Below are 23,314 nucleotides of genomic sequence, written 5' to 3' on the forward strand. Positions count from 1 at the left end.
TCTGATCTTCCCCCACCTTTAAAAGTGAAAATATTGAGACTCCGAGAGGTCAGAGGACTTCCTCGCCCAAGGTCGCGCAGGCTTGTAAAGGAGTCAGGAGAGTTGGGATTCGAACCTGAGTCTTCAAGGTCATTTCGTTCACTGCTGCTTTCAAAAGAGAAAGAATTTGGACGCTGGAGATCTGAGCTCCTTTTCTGCTCCTGGACTTTAAGCTCCACAAGGGCAGGGAGCAAAGACCCCCTCCGCTTGGACCCAGCGCGGGCACACAGCAGGGGCCCACCACCGCTCTGCTGGGCCAACAATGGAAGCAGAATCAGTTCTTTTGCAGGGAGGCCCCGGAGCTTGCGGACATCCAGGCCAAGCATGGACATTGTGCGCAGTGGATGTGGACGCGTTCGGGCGAGCTCTGAGTCCAGGACCAGGGCTCGGCTGGGTCTTGGGCTCCGCGCCGCGCTGAAACCTGGTGAGGGCGGGCGCAGCTTTAGGGACCTCGGGCGCCAGCTGCGCTCCAGCCGAGCCTCTGCACGCACACTGCGCACGCGCGGCGCCGCCAGGCTCCGCCCCCCGAGTAGGGACCTACAGCGGGCGGCCGCGGAGGCGGCAGCGGTGGCCTGCGGCCGGCGGTGTAGACGCCCCTTCCCGGGACCCGGACCCGGCTCGGTGAGTGGCTGAGTGGGAGGACTAGGGTGCCGGGTCCGCGTGCGCGGGGCAGGCGGGGCCGGGCGGGGCCGGGGTGCGGAGGGGTGGCGCGGGGCCGTGCGGGGAAAGGACAGGACGAGGCCGCGCCGGGCAGGCAGCCGGGGCCAGGTGGTGCGGGACTCGGCCCCGCGTGCCCGAGCCGCCGGCCGGCGTCTTGGCAGGAGGCCCCGGGGCAGACGGGTCTCGGCAGCGGGCCCCGGGCTGGGTGCGGAAGAGAGGGCGGCGGCCTGGAGGGGAGGGGAGGGGGCGCCGGGCCGGGGGTGGGGGAAGGGGACGCCCGGCAGGGGGCTCTCGCCGGGCCGGGGACAGGGAGTACGGACCTCGGGGTCCGGGGGTGGCGGCGGGTGCGCAGCCGGCGACCCCCGCTCGACCGCCTTTGTGCCGCGGCCGCGACCCTGTAGGCTCGCCCCGAATGCGCCGGGTCGCGACCCTTGGCGGCGGCGTCCGGGCTGCGGGACGGCCGGTGTGGAGCCGCCGAGCCCGGCCTCCTCCGCCCGCCCCCAGCGTTTTAAATGATGCATCTCCTGGGAGAGTTCCTACCGGTCGGCTCCGAGCAGGAAGTGTCGTCAGGAGGCCATTTTTAAAGCCTCCTGAGGGCCTAGGAGGTCAGCGTTGACGTGGTCCGGTTTTCAGTGGTTAGAAGAAACCCCTGCGATCCCTGGAAGGGGCCCGGACGACCCCTGGGGACGAGGCTGTAAACCCACTGTATCCGCGCCTTCCCTTCCTAGCAGCCGCGCTGTGAGACGTGAACGGCCTTGGATAACGTGTACCGTCGGTGTGTGTGCCAACAATAAACTTGAAAACCAGACTGGCATTGTCTTTCCTTGGGAGTTTTGGGGCATGTGCCCGGGGATGGGCTTGTCCATCTTTTGGTGGTGAGGGTGTAAAGGGAGGATAAAGATGAAGGTGTGACTCGGTTCTAAATGCTGATGTCACTCTTTGTGGGATCTCCCCCATCTCAGCTGCCCTTTTATCTTGTTGCCTTGGGGTCCTTGGGCAGTTTGAGGCCAGGAAACCACGCAGGGTGCAAAAGAATGAAAATGCCTAAATCGGAAAGGGAAAGCCAAAGGAGAGAATGAAAGAAAACACTTAAATTCCTCTATATATGTTGGTTATTCCGTGTATCCCGTGAAAATACGCTTGATTTTAAAAACTGGGATAATGAACAAGTTGATCAACCTAACATGAAAAATTAGAAAGTGAAATACTGAGCACTGTGTCCTGATTAAAAACAAACGTCTACACAGCTCAACTGTTGTGTTGGATCCCTTAAACATTATCCCTTAAGCTTAGAATTGAAGTCACCAAGAGTGAGAAAACCGTGGTCTCCAGGAGCAGGCAGTACTTCCTATAAAAGAGCAGAGAGAATCAGAATGTATTTCTTTATCTCTGTCTGAGTCAGGTATGCAAAGTTCATTCCAACCCTTGATGTGTGTGCACAGCAGGAGATACTGGCCCAGCAATTGGCGATTTAAAAACCAATATCCCAATATAGTCTATTTAGGTAGAATACAAATGTTTGGCTTTTTTAAGTTATATCGACGTTATCTTTAACCTAGGATGCATTTTTTAATTTTTTTTTCTTTCTTAATCTTGGATCTAACATAGCCTTGTAAAATAACACTTTTGTAGGTATCCAGTTTTGTTGTGCTGTTAAACATTCATTGTAAGGTGCGTTGTGAAAACAGACAAAGGAGGGCATTATTTTATTTATTGGGCCTCCTCCCTGATTTTTAAAAATCCAGTAATAGCAATTAAAAAACACACATCTGTCTACTGGTCTATTTGCTTTAAAGGAAGGGGATCTGGACCAGTTTAAGAGGAAAAAAAAGAACAAAGAACATTGTTATTGTCGCCAGGAAGGCTGATGTTTCTTTCATTCATTGACTCCATTCAGCTAGTGCTCATTGAGTGCCTTGTGTGACCAAGCCTGTGCTGTTGACTGTGATAAACAGGGTCCTCACCGGTGATGTTTCTCAGTCTTGATTGTTCTCAAGCTGCCGGGCATAGACTGCATTTTCTTTGTTCACATATTCAGACTTGGCCAGCTACAATCTCCATGTTCCATCCTGGGAGTGAAAGTGGCTAGAGCCCCCCAGATGGAGACATCCTCATCATAGGGTGGGGAGTGGGGAGGCATCAGAATCACCTGCGAAGAATTTAAGGCACAGGCCCTGAGCCCACCCCAGCAAAAGGACAATCTGATTCATTCATTCACCTGAGTCCTGGGAAGCCTTTCTGCCCTTTTCTTTTAAGCTCCCTTGCTTGAGAAGCACTTTGGGGGCTCATTCCCCTTATTTTCTGGAAAAGTGCATGAAGAAACCAAGGCTACACGGGCCCAACACTTAAACCCAAGTGTCTGGCTTCTGTTGCAGGGCCCTTTGTGCGCTGCCTTGCTGCCTCCCAGGGTTCTGAGCGTAGAAGCCTATGCCAGGGCCTGAGGTTGACACCGGCTGGGACTCGGTGCCTGAGAAGAGAAGGAAGAGCCCATGGGACTCTCCGTGCTTTTGACTCAGTCAGCAGCTCAGTGGCTCCGGGCAGGCAGTAAGAACAGTGCCCAACTATGACTGCAGTTCACAGCCCTCACACAGCAGGGTAGCAGAAAACACAGAATTTAGTCTAGATGCCAGCTGACCAACTCCATGACCTCAGAAAAGCCACAGTATCTCCAGATCTTACAAGAAGCAGGTAATTGGAGGTAATTGGTACTTTGAGGAGTAATGGATGTAATGTATGAATCTGCCTTCTCACACACCCCTTCCACCTGACTTGGGCCACGGTGCTCCAGGATTGGCAACACAGCCAGCCACTGAGAGCATCCCGATCAGGTCACTAGTGTAGCATTTACCACTTTACTGAAACCACCCGTTCCTCTCTCTCCATCTCCTGATCACACTCCTTAGAGACAGCAGCCTGCGGCGGGTGTCGGGTAAACAGCCCTGGCTCATGCCCATTGTACTCACACCATGCCAGGCGCATTTCAGTTTCCAAGAATCTGCAGAGTGGTTACTGCCCTTACACACTCCACAGACAGCATCAGTGATGATGTTTCCAAGGTCAAATGGCTAATAAGCAAGGGTAGGAGCCAGAGTCTCCCTGCCTGCTCACACCATTACAGTTCAAGGCAGTGGCCTTGCCTCCCCTCCAGGCACCCAAGGGTGGATTGGATTGGTATATAAAAGATTGCATAGGAGTGCTGATAATGGCCCTGGCCATTCCCCCATATGCTCCTCTCTACCTGTAATGTCCGGTAGTGATTCTCAACCTTGGCTGCACATTAGAACCACCTGGGAAGCTTTTAAAACTCCCAAAGCCTTCCACCCAACACAGTGGAGCCCAGGCATCATTATTTTTAAAGCTCCCCAGGTAAATTCTCTGTGCAGGAGGGTGACTAAACATCATAGGGACCTCTTTAAATAAGTTTAACATCCTGAACATATTATGACAAGTTGATTACCTTAATTCAGCCAAGGTTAAGAATCACTGATTTAGAATTATCTCAATTCTTCTTTGTTTAATTATAGTTTTTATTAAACTCTTGCTCCATTTCTTCTACAAAATTTTGATTTTAAGGCAAAAGTGGGGGGGTAGTACAAAGACACATTTGTCCTTCATTTTTATCACCTTTAGAGGCCTGAAGTTACTAGGTGTGTTTAATAACATAGAATTTTGTAATATTGCTTTTGTAGTACTACCTTGTTTTTACCTTTTTTCAAAAATGCTAACAAGAGCATATTTGCCTCTTAAATTTTTTTCCATGTATAGAACTGTAAGTTTTAGACTTTAAAAACTCTAGCACTAGTCATGTTCTTTCTTTAGAAATGTCTCTTATTTAAACTATTTTAAAAAAGCTATAATAATAACTTCCTTTGTTCTCTGGTGTAGTTCCAGTTCACGTGCTCAGAAGTGTCATTCAGTCCCAAGGTAACTCCCTTTGTAGACTGGAGGGTGGGAGAGAAGATCCTCACCTCCAGCCAGAGCACTCAGCCAGAGAGACCTTTATCTCATTAGGCTCGTTTGTTAAACTAAGATTCTGCTTCTCTGGGATTACTGGACTCTTCTACATTGGAAGGAATCTTAAACAGAAAAATGTTGACTTATTTGTTGTCAAAACATGTAGTTTGCCTGCCGAGCATAAGGCTACCTGCTAGCTGCATTATACCATTTCCTCACATCAGCCATGTAAATCAGGCATTGTTCCCATTTTACAAGTGAGGAAACTCAGGCTCAAAGAGGTTGAGTCCAGAATGACACGGCTTCTAAGTCAAAAACGTTGGTTTCAAACCTTGCTCCTGAGACCCCAAGGTGATTGCTCTTTTCACTCTATTGCACTTCTCATCTGGAAAGCTGAGGAATCAGAACAGGGGCTCTTGTTCAGCCTTCTTGCCTCTTTGTGTGCTGCAAGCATTACACTTGGTTTCAGAAGGAAATCTAAGATCTCAAAGGTGTACATTTGTCAGCAACATTTGGAAGTATTTTTTGCCATCAAGACGGCCATCAGTTTTCAGTTCAGTCATTTCAAGTGCAAGATAGATTAGCAAAAAGAAAATACTTCATTGATGTTTTTCATTGTTTAGATCTATTTACCATTCAGTTCAATTCTGATTCTTTGTAATTGTCTGGAAAAGTTCTCGCTGAGTGAGGCAACCGTTTCTTCTTAAATACTAACTTAACTGGAGAAACGTTGGCAGTTTACATACCTAATGTTGCATTGTTTCACTGATCAGGTATCACTCGTTTACATGCTAATGGTCATTTAGGGGTAGAATGTTTTAAAATTTTGGTTACTAGGAAACGTTAGTTAGACTAGCCTTTGCTATCTGTGGCTAAACAGACAAAAGGAGCAGAGAGAATTTTGGAGTGCATGTGCCACCAGACTGAGGGCTTTGCATGCATGATCCTAGTTTGCTTCTCCTGATTACCCTCTAAGTTTGATGATATTAAAGCCTATTTCCTTTCCTGACGATAAGTAGAGAGAAATCACTTGCTTAAGGACCCAGCAAATAAGGGGCAGAATCAGAGTTTAAACGACAAACCTGCCAACTCCATTTTCCCTCTGCTCCTCATGGGTGGAGCAGCTATACATTCCTGCCCTAGCCGTGGATATGGTAGAAGCCACAATGCAAAGATTTCTGGAAGAGCTTCCTAAATTTGCTTCAATGTCCAAAAGATACAGTCAGTCAACTAAAATTTGCTGAGTTTGCTGGGCATCTCTCATGAACAAAAGCTGGATGTGATGATCCATGTAGCATGCACATGATTCAATTGTCCAGCCACTTTTTTTAAACTTTTCTCATTAACATCTGGTGTGGGGACACATTCATTTGCTACAGGGGTAATTCACAGTTCAACTGGGCTTGGAGAGGAAAAGGTCGTTCGGTAACTATCAGTAGATTATATGTAAACCTAAGTTGTAATGAGCACTCTTGTAGTTAAAGCATCTTTTCCATGGTGATTATAATCACCTGTTGGCCCCTTTGCCACTAAGGCAAGGTGGATGGTTTGGCCCTAGAGGTAAATTATCTTTTAGACTGTGCAGCCAAGCAACTATAATTAAAATTATAAAATGAGATTCACTGTGTATTCCAGAAAAAGCAATTCCCAGGCAGCAAAGAAGCCTGTATTTTAGCCCCTTGGACTAATTATGTGATAGGCATTATTTCTTCTATTTTCTTCATAAAAAAGGGAGAAGAATACTCTTAATAGTTTTATGTGTAAGTAACTTATATAAGCACTTATAGTCACACTGTCCCATTTAATCCTCACGACAACCTTGTGAGGTAGGTGCTGTTATTGTCTGGTTTACAGGTGAGGATTCAGACGGTTTGCTCCAGGTCAGACATCTAGAAGGCAATGGGGCTGGGATCTGAAACCCTGTAATCTGACTCCGCAATCTGTAGCTTTAAACACTATTTTCCTGCTTACTGCTCTTCTGATTCTGTTGAGCACTTGATGTTTTCGGTATTTAGAAGTCAAATGCTTCCTTTTTAATAAAAACTTACACAACCTTCATGATTTTTATAGCCCTAAATGTCACTGGTTTCTAACAAACTGTTTTTCTCCATCTGTCCCCATGATAAATTTTTAAGAAACCAGGTCAGGTAAGCTCAGAGGCAGAAGGAAAACCCACCAGTAGTGGATGCTGCCCTTAGGCTTTTTCCCCAGAAAAGACAAGACTCAGTCTAGAGGAAGCACATTTGTCACACATTGTGCCCCTCCTCTCTGTGTGTGGAAGCCGCCTTTGTCTGATGCTGGAGATAATTCTGCGTTAAAAAGCTCACTTTTTGCTGTTTAAAAGCAGACAACTTAACATTAAGTAGCTATTTTATTATTGTGTCCAGAGTTAATAATATTAAGTATTTTCTGTGTTTTCGAGAACCTTCCTAAATGAACTTTAAAAAATGTACGTCTCTAGTTCTAGGAGGTCAGATGCAGAGGTTTTGTAACAGGTGTTGTGAGTGTGGAAGGTAGGTGATCACCGACACTGGTGTTAATCCTGATTGATTAGTGCCCCCAGCACCTCGCACACACACGGCCCTTTATCTACAGTGTTTCATGTAATCCTTGGTCATCAGTCCACTGGACAGTAATCTGCCAAGAGGATCCAGCTTCACAGGTGGTTGTACATGAATGTGAACCAGGGAGAGAAAGGTGTATGGAGGGAACAAGGTCTTGGGAGCCCATTTACTCAGGTGTGTCCAAGTATAAATGCCAACATCAAAGCCATCTGAGTTCTTATGTGCCACTGCGTCCATTTACCGCTGTCTTGGGGTGCTACATCTGAGATCTTTTTCACCCACAACTAGCTCCACATGTTGCAGTGGCCAAAGAGACCTTTGTCTGCTTGTTTTGAAGAAGCCTGACATCTTTGTCACCTGGACGGAGGGAAGTACCAAGGTAGAAACATGCGTTATTTTGAGAACGGTTTAAAAGCCAAGAAGGCACTTTCAAACAGGTGATGTAATTGGGTCATGGCCTAGTGTCTTGCCTCCCTGTTAAACTGCATTTGCTAATCACAGCCTCATGCTTCATATTGACACTTGTTTCTGTGGATTCCTAATTCAAAATAACTGCTGAGATGGTTTTGCAGAAGCACCACCAGGAGGCTTCTGCATTACCGAGGCACCAAGCGGGCTTGGTTAGTTCTCTAGAGAGAGTTCTCCTGCAGTAGGATGCTCTCCTCTTCTTGCTAAGGTATGTGATTTTATCGTTCAGTCTGAGATTGCAAGTCTTCAGTTCCAGGAGGAATGACACCTCCAAGTTTTAAAAGGATTTGGAGAGAAAATGGCAAAACTGCCTTTTGTGATTTTTTTTTTAAAAGAGCTGGTAAGCAGGTTGTACCAGGCAAGTAAGTTACTTTCTTTTCTTTCCTCCCCCTCTTTTCTTTTTCCCTCCCTCCCTCTTTCCCTTCTTACCTCTTCTTCTCTTCCTTCTTTTCTCTTCTTCTTCTTCCTCTTCTCTTCTTCTCCCTCAGGATTATGAGGCTGGTAGATCAGATGTGTACATATCGGCTGGTACGCACCTCTTGTGAACAGAATTGAGACAGGAAAGGAGCAGATTAATGACTGGTCTATCAGGGATTAAGTTGTTTGTAGCTCCAAGGTCAGGATATAAGGAAGTTACAAGAAGGTTGGTTTCAGTTTTATTTAAGGGTAAATTCTGGCCAGTAACAACTATGTGAAAATAAAATTAGCTGCCCGAAGAGAGAAGGAGTTTGGCTCATGGTAGTATTAGAGCATCAACTGCATGACCAACTGATGAAGATGTTTTAAAGGATTGAAATGTTGCTGGAAGTTTCAACCAGTGATTTCTGATGCTGGCTTTTCATCAGAATCATATGGAGTCCTTTTACAAACCATAAATGTCTCTTCTCCTTCCCTCTCCCACTAAGATTTAGATTCATGAGCTTTGGGATGAAGCCCAAGAATGTCTATTTTAGCTCTGATTCTGCAGCTCCTCCAGATTCAGGAACCACTGGACCAGATCCCCTTAAAGCTGCTTTTCAGCCTCTGCATTCCTTGGGCCAGTGGTTTTCTTAGGCTCTGGTTGCAGCCATTGCTTCTTCTATTTTAGCAGGACCGAGATGCCCACTTGAACATGTTGACAATAGTAGCATTTTTAGATGATAAAAAGTCTGCAACTTCAGGGCTAAGCATTCATCTATGTGAGCACAGATGAGTGAGCAGATACAAATGGGTGGCTGGCTTGAGGTCACTTCATTAGTGCAGAAGTTCTGGGTATCACTTCTGTCTCCTTTCACTAAAGCCAGTTTACAAATCCAGAAAGTGAAGTGCGTCAGCTTCTCCCAGTGACTCATTTGAAAGCTCTGCCTGCTGTATATGTACCAGGAGTACAGAGGAAAATGACCGTCCTTGTCTTTGCCCATGCCTGTCAGTTTGCAGTTTGAGGCATCCACATGTCCTGTCCTGTGCACAGTCCCCCTGCATAGGTGTGTGTTTGAACATTGAGGGGATAGGTTTGCACCTTGCAACCCCACAGGCCTCTGCCCGCTTGGTGTGTATTACATACACGCTTGGGTGGGGCAAGTCTGATTGTGTCCCTAGGTGCTTGTGATTGCATGCTGGGAGTTGTTTTTGAAAGGAGGCAACTGTCTTTTGCAAAAGCAAAATAGGAAAAGATACTACTGCAAAAGAAAATAAAGATTGTCATCAATGTGGTACGTTCTTACGGTGCTTTCCAAAAATGTTTTTAAAGGCAGGTTGTATGCTAGATCTGGATACGCAATAATTGTTTCTCTCCACCCCACAGCAAGACCTTCTGCTCCCCCAGGTCGGCCTTTCAGACTTACTTTGTACAGCTCTTGGCCTGTTAGCAGGGTGCCAGAAGGAAGCTGCTAATTCCCATTCGTATCGCTGCCCATCGTTGAACAAGCACTTACTGAGGCCTCTGTGCGCCTCTTGACATTCAGGGAAGTGTTTTAAAATTTTAAAAGTGTTGTCTTGTATTCTTTAGCGTTTTAGTCATCATGGCAGGACTGTGGAAGAGGTTGGATAAGTATCCGTAATTCTTATTGCCAGATGAAAAAACTGAGGCTCAACAGGTTGAAAGTGGTTTTTTTAAGGTCATAAAAGAAAGGCTTTTAGCAGGTCCCAAACTGGAATGGTTTTTGTTTAGTTCTGTGTATTCTGAAAAAAGAATACATAGTTACAGATAATTACCTATCTTTATGTACAAATCACTGCATTACACATATTGTGGTATTGGCTCTAGAAAACAGGAGCTGCATTCCAGGCCGCCTTTCTCCCTCCCCTGTGTCCTTGCTGCCATGGTTTCACCCTCTGAGACTCCGGTCCCTGTAGCCGCCGGAGGCAGTGGCTGGAATATAGATCAGATCATGTCATGTTCTGTTGCTGCTCCAGTCTCTCCCCGGGTCTCCTCCTCACGTGGGGAGAAGCCACATCCTTATGATGCTGCACCATAGATCTTCCCCTGACCAGTACCCTCCGCCCTTCCTTGCTCATTGCCCCCCAGCCTCAGCCTCCTTGCAGTTACTCAAGTGCTCCAGGCCCACTTCCCACAGAGCTTCCCCCTCCCTCAGCTTGAAACGCCCTCCTCCCAGGCTGCCCCGAGGTCTCTGCTCCAACATCAGCTTCTCTTGAGGCCCTTCCTGACTCTCCACGCCCCAGCCCTACAACTTCATCACATAGTTACACCCTGTCCCCCTTGCCTGGCTTTATGGTTTGTTTTCCCCAGTCACTTGCCACCATCTGCCAAATAAATATACAGTTTGTCTTCCCTCTCTGTACCATTATGAGGGGAGGGACGGATTTGCTTCTGGTCACTGCCCTGTAGCGCCTAGAACAGTGCCTGACACCTGATAGATGCTCAGTAAGATGTTGAAGGAATAAGTATTTGTCTACCTAGTATTGTCAGGATAGTATTGTCTTCTTACCACTTGTGAAAGCAAATGGGGCACATGAGAGAGAGAGTTGGGATCCACCCCATAACATAGAAACAAATGGACACCTGAGCGGGAACCCTGGCTCTACCACTGGTTAACTTGTGTGTTTAGAAACTAAAATGCCAGCCTCCTAAGGTTTTAGTGAGGCTGTTATGAAATTATACCTGTGAAGTTGCTAGAATGCTCTCAGTGACCCTTAAAAATAACTCACTCAGCAAAGGCTATTCTGAGTGACTGCCATGATTACCCCAGTATATCTATGTTTATGGTTGGCCTAAAGTAATGACTCTTAGAGGGGCGGAGTTTGAAAATGTTTTCAGTTTAGGCTGGTTATTTGCCAGTTCTGTTGTACTGTGTATCACTGTGTTTCAAGATAGTAGGTCAAGATTTAGCATAAAATCCCCAAGATCACTGAAATATTAGGGTAAATTTGGAAATACGTTAGCTAAACCTTAAGTTCATGTATTAATGATGCTTTGTGATATCATTTTTTCCCCTTTAGTGTTGCCTGGAATATCAGAGAATTGGAAACAGTCATATTTTGGGATCATGACCTACTCTGGTGGTTTGTGAAAAAAGATAATACGTTCCTGGGAAGCCAGCTACAAAGTATACTGAAGGATGCTTCCTAAGAGTTTTATCATGTCTTTCTGGATTTCAATGGCCTCTTTTTAGAAATGCAAATGAAGAAGATGAAGGATAGTGGACAGCAGTTATGGACTACACAAGTGGATGACGGACACAGTTCCTTGACCATGTCGCCCAAACAGCCTAATGCTAATCGAGCGACTCGCCCAGATAGACAAGAAGCTCAGACTCTTTTGTATCAAGTCTCTGAGGCAGAGGCTGCCACGATGGCCGTTGCTACATGCGTAAAGTGTAAAAGTGTGTACAAGATTCCGCTTCGGGATCTGAAAAAGGATACTGGCCAAAGCCAAAAGGAGGACAAATATGTTTGCTTCAAATGCAGCCTAGGTGTGGCCCCTCCCCATTTCCATTTTGTGAATAATCACAGTGCTACTCACATAGGAAATAAACCAGAAACCATCTCAAGTTCTGTCAATAACAAATTTAGGGTAAGGAACTTTAAGCCAGGCAAATACTATTGTGATAAATGTCGATTTTCCACGAAGGACCCTCTGCAGTACAAAAAGCACACACTTCAACATGAAGAGATTAAATTCATTTGTTCTCACTGCAGCTACATTTCCTACACTAAAGGGGAGTTTCAGAGGCACTTGGTGAAACACACAGGCATTTTCCCTTATCAATGTGAGTATTGTGACTATGGTGCTATTAGAAATGACTACATTGTCAAACACAGGAAAAGAGTCCACGAGAAGGCTGGTGGAAAACGGCTGCCCAAAACCATTGCCAAGCTGGAGCCAAAAAGAATCAGTGCCTCCAAGCAAAACCCAGAGCTTTTAAAAGCTTCCAGTCCAAGGACTGCGTTTCAAAATAACTTGTCAGATCAGCTTTCAGCGTTCTCCCTCCATTCAAATAAAGACAGAATGCACAACATAATGTTATTACCTGAATCAAAGGAGTACCAAAAAGATGTCGTGTGCATTCCAAATAAAGTGACGCTGTCAGAGCCCAGTGAAGTCAACCTGTTTGAGAACAAAAGTGTGGAGGTGGAAGTGTTATCCCCTGCAAAAGAGCCTGTTCAGCCGGGAATGCCATTAACGGTTGTGGCACCAGCGGAGCTAATCATCCCTGCAAACTGTTTAGCCCAGTTGATAGATGTGAAGGTTGTCAATGGAACACAGCAGCTTGTGCTGAAACTGTTTCCTCTGGAAGAAAGTAATTGCCTTGCCGCTGGTGGGGGTGATGGAGGTAATTCTGAACATGTGACTAAAGAGAAAGATTCAGGCGAACAGGAAAAAATGGCTTCTGCAGAACAAACAAAGTCACTGATGATCGAAGGGAATGTTGGAAAACTTGCGGGCATCAATAATCTTCAATCATCAGTTCAGAAACAACTTAAAAACGTGAAGTGGGTAAGGTCTTATGACTTTTTCACCTCAAATGCTAGCGTGTGCAGTGGTGGAGGATCCTTTCTCAACCCTGATAGAGTTGAGGGTTTGCAGAAAAAAGGTTATACATATCCACAAAGAACTGCTCTTCCTTCCATTGCCTTAAAAGGTCATTCTCCATCATCTCTAATAAAAAATGGTATTTTAAGTGGTCTTGGAACTACGTCAAACTCTTTTCCATATAAAGCTGCCTTTTCTTTTACTGAAGATAGAAGAAATTTACACAGTGACTCACAGCAGTTATTTCCTCTTGCTGCATCGCCTGCAACCATTTCCTTCTCTGGAGAAAAGGACTCACTGCCCCTAAGTAAAAAGGACGTGGAATCTAGAAATGAGATCAGTTTTCCTGTAAAAATGGTTCCCCCTAATAGGAAGCTGAAAGATAACCAGACACAGGAACACAAGGCAGTTTCAAATACTGGCCAGATTTTCTCTCAACATAAAAGTGAGTATTTACACATAAATGTAACGGGAGAAGATGGAATCAGACCTCAACAGTCTGGGGATAAACCTTTGGATTTAAAGAATTCTGTAAAGGCTAATGACTCCTTCGAAGGCCCAGTCATCTCATCCGTGTTTTCTCTGAGCTCTGGATCTGAAAACGTCCCTGAGGGCGTTAAGTGGAACAGTTCAACGTCCAAAATAAAGTCAATTGAACTCTTGCGCAGAAAGATAGCCCAGTTAATTGAATCCTGCGGCAAGCCTTCATCTTTGGCTGCAAGTAATGCACATCGTCGTTCTGTAGGGAAGGCACCTAAGGTCACTTCCAAAGCTGCCTCTGAAGGTATTCAGGAAATTAACGTGTCATTTACCAGCACTGGCTATTCTGCAGGTACTCTCCCGAAACCTCAGGATGACGTTGGTATTAACGGACAGCTTACTCATCAGCAGATATATCCGCACCTTGTAGAAGGCAGCAGTGGGAAAACCGAAAGCGGAGTAGCCAGGAAGCCACATTTGGCTCCTCCAGTATTGATCCCGAAGGGGGCTGTGCTGAGGGTTCTTAATTCCTCTGAGAATTCCCACGTTATAGAGGCTACATGTGAAGCACCTGTCAGCATCCCCTGCAGTGAGACACAGTTAATAAAACCCATTCCGTTCTGCCCAGTGAAACAGACAGACTTGGACTTACAGTCTTCGACAAGTGAAAGTGGGCCGGTAGACATGTCCCAGAATCATGCTCTCTCTCTTTGGGCTAAATCAAGAAAAGAGAGTGCAGATTGTAGCACCATGGTTAAAAAAGCTGGACCCCTGCATGGGCAGCAAGGAAGCGGTGAAGTAAGCAAGCAAGGGAAACTGTTTTCCAGAAGTCTTCCTGTAAGTAGAAATAAAACCAAACAAGTCAACTCATCCAAGAAGAAAAGCAAAATTCAGGCTGATCCCAGCCGCTGTTTCAAGGATCCTTCCATTTTTCAGGTTGCAAGACAACTTCGACTGATAGCAGCTAAACCAGACCAGTTGATCAAATGCCCCCGTCGGAACCAGCCTGTCATCGTGTTAAACCATCCTGATGTCGACTCACCAGAAGTATCCAATGTGATGAAGGTAATAAACAAGTACAAAGGCAACGTCCTCAAAGTGGTCCTATCAGAGAGGACTAGGTGTCAGTTAGGCATCAGGCGGCATCATGTCCGGCTGACCTACCAGAATGTGGAGGAAGCCAATCAGATAAAAAGGCAAATGATGTTGAAAATGAAACTTAAAAAAGTTCATAAAAACAACTACCAGGTGGTGGATTCCTTGCCCGATGACTCATCACAGTGTATATTTAAGTGCTGGTTTTGTGGACGGCTCTACGAAGACCAGGAAGAGTGGATGAGTCATGGCCAACGGCATTTAATAGAAGCAACTAGAGATTGGGATGTTCTTTCTTCCAAGGGCAAATAAGTGAAAAATTGCTCTTGGAAGAAAATTGTTTTTCTTACTTTTAATTGATTCTGGTTTGGTTTGCTTGGTTTTGTGTCCCTCCCTGACTCTAGGATAATACAGACTGCAGGGATGGGAGGTTGGTTCAGTCTTCAGGTCTTCCTGGGAATGTGGAGAGCCTGGCGTCTGAGCCTGGTGACCGGACATCAGAAGGTGTCTGTGGCCCCCGAGGAAGTGCACACAGATTCACGTGTGTGCATTTGTCTGGGGCGAAGGGAAACTTTGAACAGATTTTCAGTGGGATCTGAGACTTCCCTTTGGTCAGCAACCTTTTTCTGCATAGATAAAAATCATTTTAATCCATTCGGAGGGGCAAGTTTAGAATGTTTTACACATACTCTTTATATAACAAAATGCTACTGAAGAATTAAACCCAGGTCTTGGTGTACACATCCACTTATTTTTTTTTTGCATTAACTCATCTCCTGAATATTTGGTACATAATGGAAAGTATATTTTCTACTTTGTTAGTTATCTTAAGTTTGGTTATAGAAAAGTGGCCCTTCTTTTAAATCCCTCACCCACTCTGCAGTGTTGCTAAGTGTTCTCTGTAGCACAGAGAGTTGGGCTTTTGTTGACCCTTTTAAAGAATAATTCCAAAGGTTGGCCTGAATTTACTACAACAGCAGGTGTTGTTAGGGGAAGAAAGGAACATTTTCAGGCTTTTGCTTTATTTTTAAATACCTTGATTTATGACAGCTGGGGAGGGAATGTGCCTTTTGGGGGGAAAAAAAGGAGAAGAAAGGGTCACAGAGGGAGAATATCTAAAATTATCTCCTGTTTGCCCTTACCACTCTCACAAAAGTCAAGTAAGTCATCAATTTAAAATGTGAATGAACAGGCATCTTTCAACAGAGATAAAGTTTGGGGAGACAAATCAAGATAGATAGGATTGTGACGAAAGTTGTAGCTTTAATGAGACTATCAGTTTTCATTTGGGAACTCATCGCAGACCACGGGTGGAACTTGCGCACTGTTTTCTTTCTTCCTTCATCACCAGTGGATCACAGACACTGTTCCCCACCCCTGCCAGGTCTTATCCTGCTCTCCCTTGGTGGGTTTTCTGAACAGGCCCTCCTGTGAAATGAGATAGCTTCCCTGCTCACCTGCCCCTTTCCCTTGCCTGAGGCCCCTTAAGGTTTTCCCTGATGAAAATACTAAAAACAGGCAAGAATCAACAAAATGAACACCTCCCACCACCTCTGTTAAGCTTATAGGAACACTGTCCCTGGTTTTCATCAGTGCTACCAACCTGCTTCTAATTTATCTCAGCCGCAGTCAGGCTTTCCCTGTTGCTCACCTTCCCTGGGAAGCAGCTCCAAGAACACTCCAGCTACTCCTCCGCCAGCAGGAGTCAGGACTGGTGCTGGTCTCCACAGCACCTTCCTGTGCACTAGAAAAAAGCCCACCCTCTGCACCGTTGCGGCTGCTTGGGCAGATGGATGGCTTGACAAAAGCAGCTCAGGCTGGGTTCTAGGCCTCCCTTGCCCACCCAGCGGGGAACCAGCCATAACGCAGAGCACACACAGCACAGCTACAAAGCAGCCCCAACTCACGTGTTTTCCTCCCTTTTAAAGACTCCTTCCTTAGGGAATTGAGGGCAGCGAATGAAACTGGGGGCTGTTACATCTGAGAAAGGCGTGAGTGAGATTTCTGTTGTGTTGGGTAGTCAGTTAAGAGACTTCCTGATATTTCTTTCCACGTGGGAAAGTCTTAGATTATCCTCTGATACATCAGATTGTAATTCTTTGTAGTTGGTTCTCATTACAGATATTCAACGTGGCTTGTGTATAGTTTAATACATGATCATTAAGTTGCTTAATTGGTTAGTTTTTATTGAAATTTAAAACTTGGGTTTTTTATATGTGTATATATATATGTGTACACATATATTTTTTACCATATGAAAACTTGCAGTAGCTAATTTTCTGATTTCCTATTTTATAATGAAGTTACGTGGGCTGGAAAAATATAAAACATTTTATATTCTAGAAATAATTTATTTTGGAAGTACATTTTTATAATGGTCTGATCTCATTTTTAGAAAATGAAAGCACAGTAAGTGATGGGTCTGATTTATATGAACAAATGGGAGTAGAAACCCCGGTGGATCATTGCAGTACAGTATTTAGTCCCGGTGCATTTCTAGATGGTGCTTTTTGGGAACTGGATTGTGTGTACCGCTTCAGTACATAAAGGAGAGCATTCTTAAGTTTTATCCATGCGTAGATCTGTTATTCACTCCCCACCCCAGCCCCCATCATGAAAGAAGGCTCTTAAGGTGTTGAGAGGTGAAGAAAAGGCTGTGCTTTATTATTTTTCTCCTTCTATACCTCACTGCTTAGTAGCATCTTTCCTGAAAGGCTAGACCATGACCTTTCAGGAAAGATAACCATGAATCAGGTCAGAGTGTTAAGTGTCAACATGAAACATTTACACTTTGCAGCATCAACTGTTTTTCAAGTATTACCTAAAACTCAGCTTATGTACTTGTACAGAGGAAAATTTTGTGAGTAGAATATGTAGCTAGGTTTTTTGAGATTTCCAGAACTACAGTACTTTGTAAGGAATTCAGAGGGCTCCTGGAAGTCATAAAAAAAAAAATGAGAAAGCAAAAAATGGCTGTCTTCCCTATATAAAGAACTTTAGAAAATAGCTTGTTAACATGTAGCTTAATGTCATGAAACGAACAAAATTGGAGAAGGTAGGGGCAGAACTGTGTTGAGTATTTGTCTACTCTTTCTTACCTTGATTTTGAAGGGTCTCTACTCAGTAAATGTTACTCATAGTACTTACTACTAAAATCATTTCTAACTTATTTTTTAAAATAGGTTTTCTTTGGGGGATAAGAAATGAGACAACATTGTTATATTTATGATATGACAGTGAATTTTTTTTAAAAAAGTATACTCAAAATAGATTCTGTTTTACTCAAGTTTTTATCCCCAGTCCGAAACACTTTGTGAGCCCCACTCATGGGCCAAGTGCTCTTGGTTAAGCTAAACTGAACACGATGTATTAACCCTCAAAAGTTCCATCCCTCTTTCTTAAGCCACCCCAGAAAATGAAGACGTGATGCCACTCAGCCTTTGGAATAACTTTTGAATCTGTTAACGTCAGTATGAACAGAAAACAAAACATTGCATAACATGTTTTAAGCATTATTAAAAAGTCCTGCATTAACAGTTTGTGTGTCTGCTGCTCTGATTTTGAAACACGTATGTATATAGATAGAGAAGTTGGCATAAATTTTGTTAAATAAAGCAACTATAAAATTTTCTCTGTTCTTTCATTTCAAATGTTAAGCAAGTTGGCTATTAATTATACAGCCTGTCTTGTGTGATATATTTCTGAACCACATAAAGGCATCATTCTACATAATACAGGCGCTTTGAATTCCATAAAGGTATATTTTGAATTTGATGCACTGCTGGTTAACTAAGCATACCCTGAAATGAGGCCAGGTAACTTTGTTTTGCTTTGGCTTACATTCACAAGAGATGAGATGCTGGTTTGGGCAGCAGTGGCGATTTTCATGCCATGGTCATGTCATCAGAGAATGTGTGTGGGTCCTGCCCTCCATGTGTAGCCTCTCAACTAAGTGGGGCCTGGGTGGAAGAGTTTCCAAGTAGTCAGTGAGCCTGCTGGGCCATTTGAGTGTAATTGCATGGCTAATGCCATCTATCCAAATACCATTGATTGTTTAAATCTGATTCTACACATACTTCAGAAGAAAGAGTATGAGGATATTTGGAGAGGGGCATTCAGTCCCTCATCTCATTCCCAGCACCCAAGGAGTCCAAAAAAGAAGAGCCTTAGACTTCAGTTGAATATTGGCAAACCCTAAGGAAAAGATAAAGAGGAGATGATAGGAATTGCTGAAATTCACCAATTTGGCTTATTTAGTATCTGAGTTGAGATGAGTCATCCTCTAATCCTATAGATCTAGTCTAACAACCTGTCACCTTTGGCTGGTTATTTAGGGGAGTAGCAATCAGAGAAGGCAGCAGAAGCCTGAAGGGGGATTTGTATCGGCCTGGACTTCAGGGCTGGCTATAGTGTGACTAGAATAGGGGAGGGGCAGAAACTGACTTCAAGGCCAAAGAGCTGGGAAATAGCAGTCACTAATCCACCTTTTATCGTTAAGAAAACTTAAGCTCGGAAAGGTTAACAACACCTGATTCACCAGGTTTACATGAAGATGAGTAAAGTAATGGATAGGACCGTGTTTTGGCAGGAAGCACTGATACCCTTTGTATCAGTAAAGCTGATACAAAGGGTATCTGTAAAGCTCTTTGCTTTACAATATATAGAGCCTTTTCTTGCCACAGGTGAGGCTCAGCATGCGTTGCTTTCCTGAGGTTCCAACGTGTATCAGGCATATTCATTGGGATGAGACACCGTATTTGGAGTTAGTCTTAGAGCAGTGCTGTCCAAGAGAAATAATATCCATATATGTAATCTTGACTTCCTACTAGCCACATAAAAGAGTAAAAAGAGCAGATGAGATCAAATGTTTTATTTGACCCAATACATCTAAAATACTATTTAAGCATTTTTCAATCTCAACATAAAATCTATTGATATTTTCTCTAAAAACAGAGTGTGTATATAATATATATATATATTCTATATACACACTTTTTTAAAGTCTTCAGAAATCCGGTATATATTTTAAACTTAAAGCATTTTTCAATTCTGATGCTAAATTTTCAGTTAAAATGAGATGTAGTCCTACCAAAACACTTAAGTTGTGTTCAGTGGAAAGAATTTACACTGCCTCAGTTTTTTTAATTAAATTAGAAATTCAGGGAATTCCCTGGCGGTCCAGTGGTTAGGATTCTGTGCTTCTACTGCAGGGGGGAATGGGTTCAATCCCAGGTCGGGGAACTAAGATCCCACAAGCTGCGTGGTGAGGCCCCCCCAAAATTTTTTTTAATAAATTAAAAATTCAGTTCTTCAGTCACCCTAGCCACATTTCCAAGCGTTCATTACCCATATGTGCCTAGTGTTTATTGAATAGGACAGGACAAGGGAAAACATACTGTATTGTAAATATTAGCCTACTTGTCTGGTTTTCTGGATCAGAAGGATCGGGTTTCATTTATGTGTCTCTAAAACTAGGGCAGGACTTCCCTGGTGGCGCAGTGGTTAAGAATCCACCTGCCAATGCAGGGGACACAGGTTCCATCCCTGGTCTGGGAAGATCCCACATGCCACAGAGCAACTAAGCCCGTGTGCCACAACTACTGAGCCTGCGCTCTAGAGCTCGTGAGCCACAACTACTGAACCCACATGCCACAACTACTGAAGCCCGCACGCCTAGAGCGTGTGCTCGGCAACAAGAGAAGCCACCGCAATGAGAAGCCCGCACACTGCAACTACAGAAAGCCCGTACACAGGAACAAAGACCAAATGCAGCAATCAATCAATCAATCTATAAAATAAATAAATAAAACTAGGGTAGGCTAGGCTAGGTTTCACTCACTTTTAGGGAATGCCAGTTCTGCGCCAGGTTCTGTATTAACGCCCAGCAAGCAGTTTGATTTCTAGATCTATCTATACCTTAAAGAAATGGTTGCACATGTGACTTTTTGAGGTTATTATTTACTTTGCAACCTTAGTTGGTCAACCAAACAAACGTTTATTTCTCATTCACACTGTATCCACGGTCTGTCAGGGACCCAGTCTGCTGGAGGGGCCTCTCTTGTAGCTGCACCATCTGAACCACTTGGGCTTCTCCATCACCATGACAAGGAAAAAACAGGAGAGGGTCTTGCATGGGTGGAAAACAAGGCACAACACTTCCCCTCATAACCCACTGCCCAGAAGTGGTCACACAACCTTCCAAAGGGGCTATGCAGCCCCACTGTGCACAGAAGAAAAGAACAGCCTATCAACCACTGATGATTTCTGACCTGCTGGATTGTAGGGTGAGTGCTGGAGGTGTGTGAAGGGCAGCTGCTTGTGCGGAAGGCAACCTGCCAATCTGATGGTTGTGAAATGGTAACAGTCTGCTAAGAGTTGGTGAAGGTATGGAGAAACAGGAACCTCAACATACTATTGGGCAATATCTAAACTTGAAAAAGCAGTGTATTGCTTTTGTTTGCATTTCCCTGATCCCTAGTGAGATAGTATACTTTTGCAAATGTTTATTGGACATTTTCATTTTCCATGTATGAACTGCTGGTATTCCTTACCATTGAACTATTTATTTTAAACTTTTAAAAGACAATATAGACACTCCTAAAAATCCATAAAGAAAAAAAAATGGTTTCCTTTAGGTTTGGTGCTTCTCGTGCTTTATTTTAGAAATTCTTCCTTACCTTGAAGTCAAAAAGATAGTCTATCCTACCTTGAGGTCAAAAAGATAATAAATTTAATATTAAAAATAAACTTCCATACAATAGTGGACATAATAAAATACAAGCTGTCCGTTATAGAGTTTGTAAAAATCTTTTTCAAAAGGATCCAGGTCCAATTTTTTTAATATGAAACAATAATACCTGAATCCTATTAGATTCATATACTCAGAAAAGTCAGTTCCAGGTGAATTACTAACTCAGTCGTCCTAACACCCATTATCGGGAGTCTATGCTTGTCTCCCTGCGTGTAACACTCCCTCCATATATGCAGGTTCCATATCTGTGTGTTTCTATGGCGGGGTCTCCGTGCTGCTGCATCACACTGTTTCTTGTGATCTTCAAAGTTAATTCGAATGAGACGGTTTACCATTGACAGAGGTATATACAAAATGAGAAGACTCTTCCTAGAAGATATTCTAAGGCTATTCTTGGCCCTTTGCTATTTCATGTGCATTTTAAAATCAGCCCACCAATCCCTGTCGAGATTTTGATTGGAAAAGCATGGATCTTACAGATGCATTTGAGGAAGATTGGCATCAGTGGTAACATGTGACTACCATTTAGTCTGATAATTGGTTTGAAAATGTAATAGAAATAAAGTTGTGCCGGACAATAATGTTTTATCATTTATTCCCTTTCTTTTTGAGAAAAGTTCTCAGTCACAGTAACAATAAGAACTATAGTTTGCATAATCAGCCATGAAGGAGGAAGAAAGAAAGAGAATTCTAAGAGGTTAGCAAAATTGCCAAGTGCAAATTCAATATTTTAAAAATCAGTTGGGTTCCTGTACATCAGCTCTGATAGGAATGCTCCTCTCACCTCTTCTGTTCAACAGTCTAAGAAAAGTCCTAACCTACGTCATAAAAAACTAAAAATTAAGATTGAGATCCTTGTATTTTCTACGTAAACAATAGATTGAAGCTTAAAAGAAAGACGTGGGAAGTGACAAAAGTTCTTTAGAGTTTCAACATTCCATTTAAAACATAATTTTTGCCTCAGGTTTTTGGAAGGTACATTTTATCAGCTTAAGGCAATTCCCTTCTAACCATAGGGCTTTTTTCCAAAACTAAATTTATATAACATGTTTGAGTTAATTTTTTCTTGAAAATCCTGATGTCGTGTATTATGACATTTTTCTCATGTTAAATCTTCCTCGTATCCCTGGGATTCTTTACATGTATACACTGCTGAGTTTACAGATTTAATACTAGAAGCATTATATGAGTGATATTGGTCTGTAATTTCCTCTACAATTACTGTCCTTATACCATCTTTACTATTATAGAATGGGTTGTGTCACTTTCCCTATTTCTCCATTTGACGCAAATTGTCTCAGAGGAGAGAGATCAGTTGGTCCTTGAAGTGGTAAGCCATCTCACCAGTAAAAACATCTTGGACAGGCATCTTTAGCAGAGAAGGAAAACATGGATGGGAGAGGAGAAGTTTGGAAAGTCTCAATACTGACTTGATGTCTGTAATGATTATATACGTTTTCAGGTTTTCCATTTCTTATTAAGTTGACTGTGCTACTCCTTTCTGTTTAATTCCATATTCCTAGAAAAATGTAAACAGTAGTCATGTCCTTTTGATGTTTAAATGCAAGTAGAATGATGCATCTTATATTATTACATGGGACACACAAATCCATGTGCCATTGTGTACAGAAAGTGCATTCCCCATTTACGGAATGATTTAACAGAGGTGGTAAAGTCAGTCTCTTGAGAAGGTGTGCATTAAATTGTTCTAAAAAGATTTCATTCAGTTCATGAATGGAGCCCATGAAACCTCAAAAACCAAGGTTTTATTCATCCTGGCCATGCTTGAGGACGTGTCTTTATATGGGTTAAGAACAGAACTAGAAAGGAAATGGTGCTTTTCAGGGAATGAACCTTCACCAAGTTGTAGGGGACAGTCACTGTGCTGCTATTGTTAAAGTGTTCATGTCTTCAGATGTTTCTCATGGCAGTGGTCATTCATTTTTCACTGTCCCAGCGCCTGATATTATCCAGGCTCAACCCACTGGCAGCACTGTGGCTTGCCTAATCTAGACTGTATTTGGAATATGCTCACCTTTAGGGGGCCTAGGGTCCCAGACAAAAAGCCTATTATACAAAAGAGTTGGCTGATAGCAATACCAAGCCTACACTAGTTGGGATAATTGGATAACAAACTCAAATTTGTACTGGTTTAAATTCAGCAAAGATATATGTATGCTCATGTGAAGTCCACTGCAGGTTGGGCAGCATTCCTGCTCACCTTACCTTGGGGACCATATGTTTCAGATGGCAGAGTACAAAATAGAGGAGAGAAGAGTAGAGGAGAGAGGGCTGGCTCTCAATTGCCTCAGCTAGGACGTGACACATGCC

General features: G+C 43.6%; 1 protein-coding gene and 1 long non-coding RNA gene across 4 annotated transcripts in view; one reads left to right on the forward strand and one right to left on the reverse strand.

Annotated features, from left to right (window-relative positions):
* The first annotated feature begins 564 nt into the window (after window positions 1-564).
* Window positions 565-17,861, forward strand: ZNF518B (zinc finger protein 518B). 3 transcript variants are annotated; one of them, XM_027103357.1, is made up of 3 exons: window positions 565-660; window positions 11,124-13,974; window positions 14,074-17,861. In XM_027103357.1, the coding sequence occupies exons 2-3, from the start codon at window positions 11,299-11,301 to the stop codon at window positions 14,542-14,544; spliced, it is 3,147 nt and encodes a 1,048-aa protein (XP_026959158.1). In that variant the 5' UTR covers window positions 565-660; window positions 11,124-11,298; the 3' UTR covers window positions 14,545-17,861. The 3 variants fall into 3 exon arrangements, with proteins under 3 accessions (XP_026959158.1, XP_026959155.1, XP_026959157.1); XM_027103354.1 differs by having other exon boundaries at window positions 11,124-17,861; XM_027103356.1 differs by lacking the exon at window positions 565-660 and adding an exon at window positions 5,009-7,596 and having other exon boundaries at window positions 9,469-17,861.
* The window catches only part of LOC113618947 (uncharacterized), a 125,115-nt gene continuing 104,197 nt past the window's right edge, over window positions 2,397-23,314 (reverse strand). The window contains exons 5-6 of the long non-coding RNA XR_003432216.1: window positions 8,115-8,223; window positions 2,397-2,848 (exon numbers count right to left, since the gene is read on the reverse strand). This is a non-coding gene — a long non-coding RNA (uncharacterized LOC113618947). The remainder of the gene's footprint in view (window positions 2,849-8,114; window positions 8,224-23,314) is intronic.

Source organism: Aethalodelphis obliquidens, unplaced genomic scaffold (genome assembly GCF_003676395.1).
Source record: "Aethalodelphis obliquidens isolate GAN/ISIS:26980383/991018 unplaced genomic scaffold, ASM367639v1 scaffold6, whole genome shotgun sequence".
Lineage (NCBI taxonomy): Eukaryota > Metazoa > Chordata > Mammalia > Artiodactyla > Delphinidae > Aethalodelphis > Aethalodelphis obliquidens.

Coding starts and splice junctions, on each gene's coding strand:
- ZNF518B (XM_027103354.1), top strand. CDS start 11,299: ATGCAAATGAAGAAGATGAAGGATAGTGGACAGCAGTTATGGACTACA.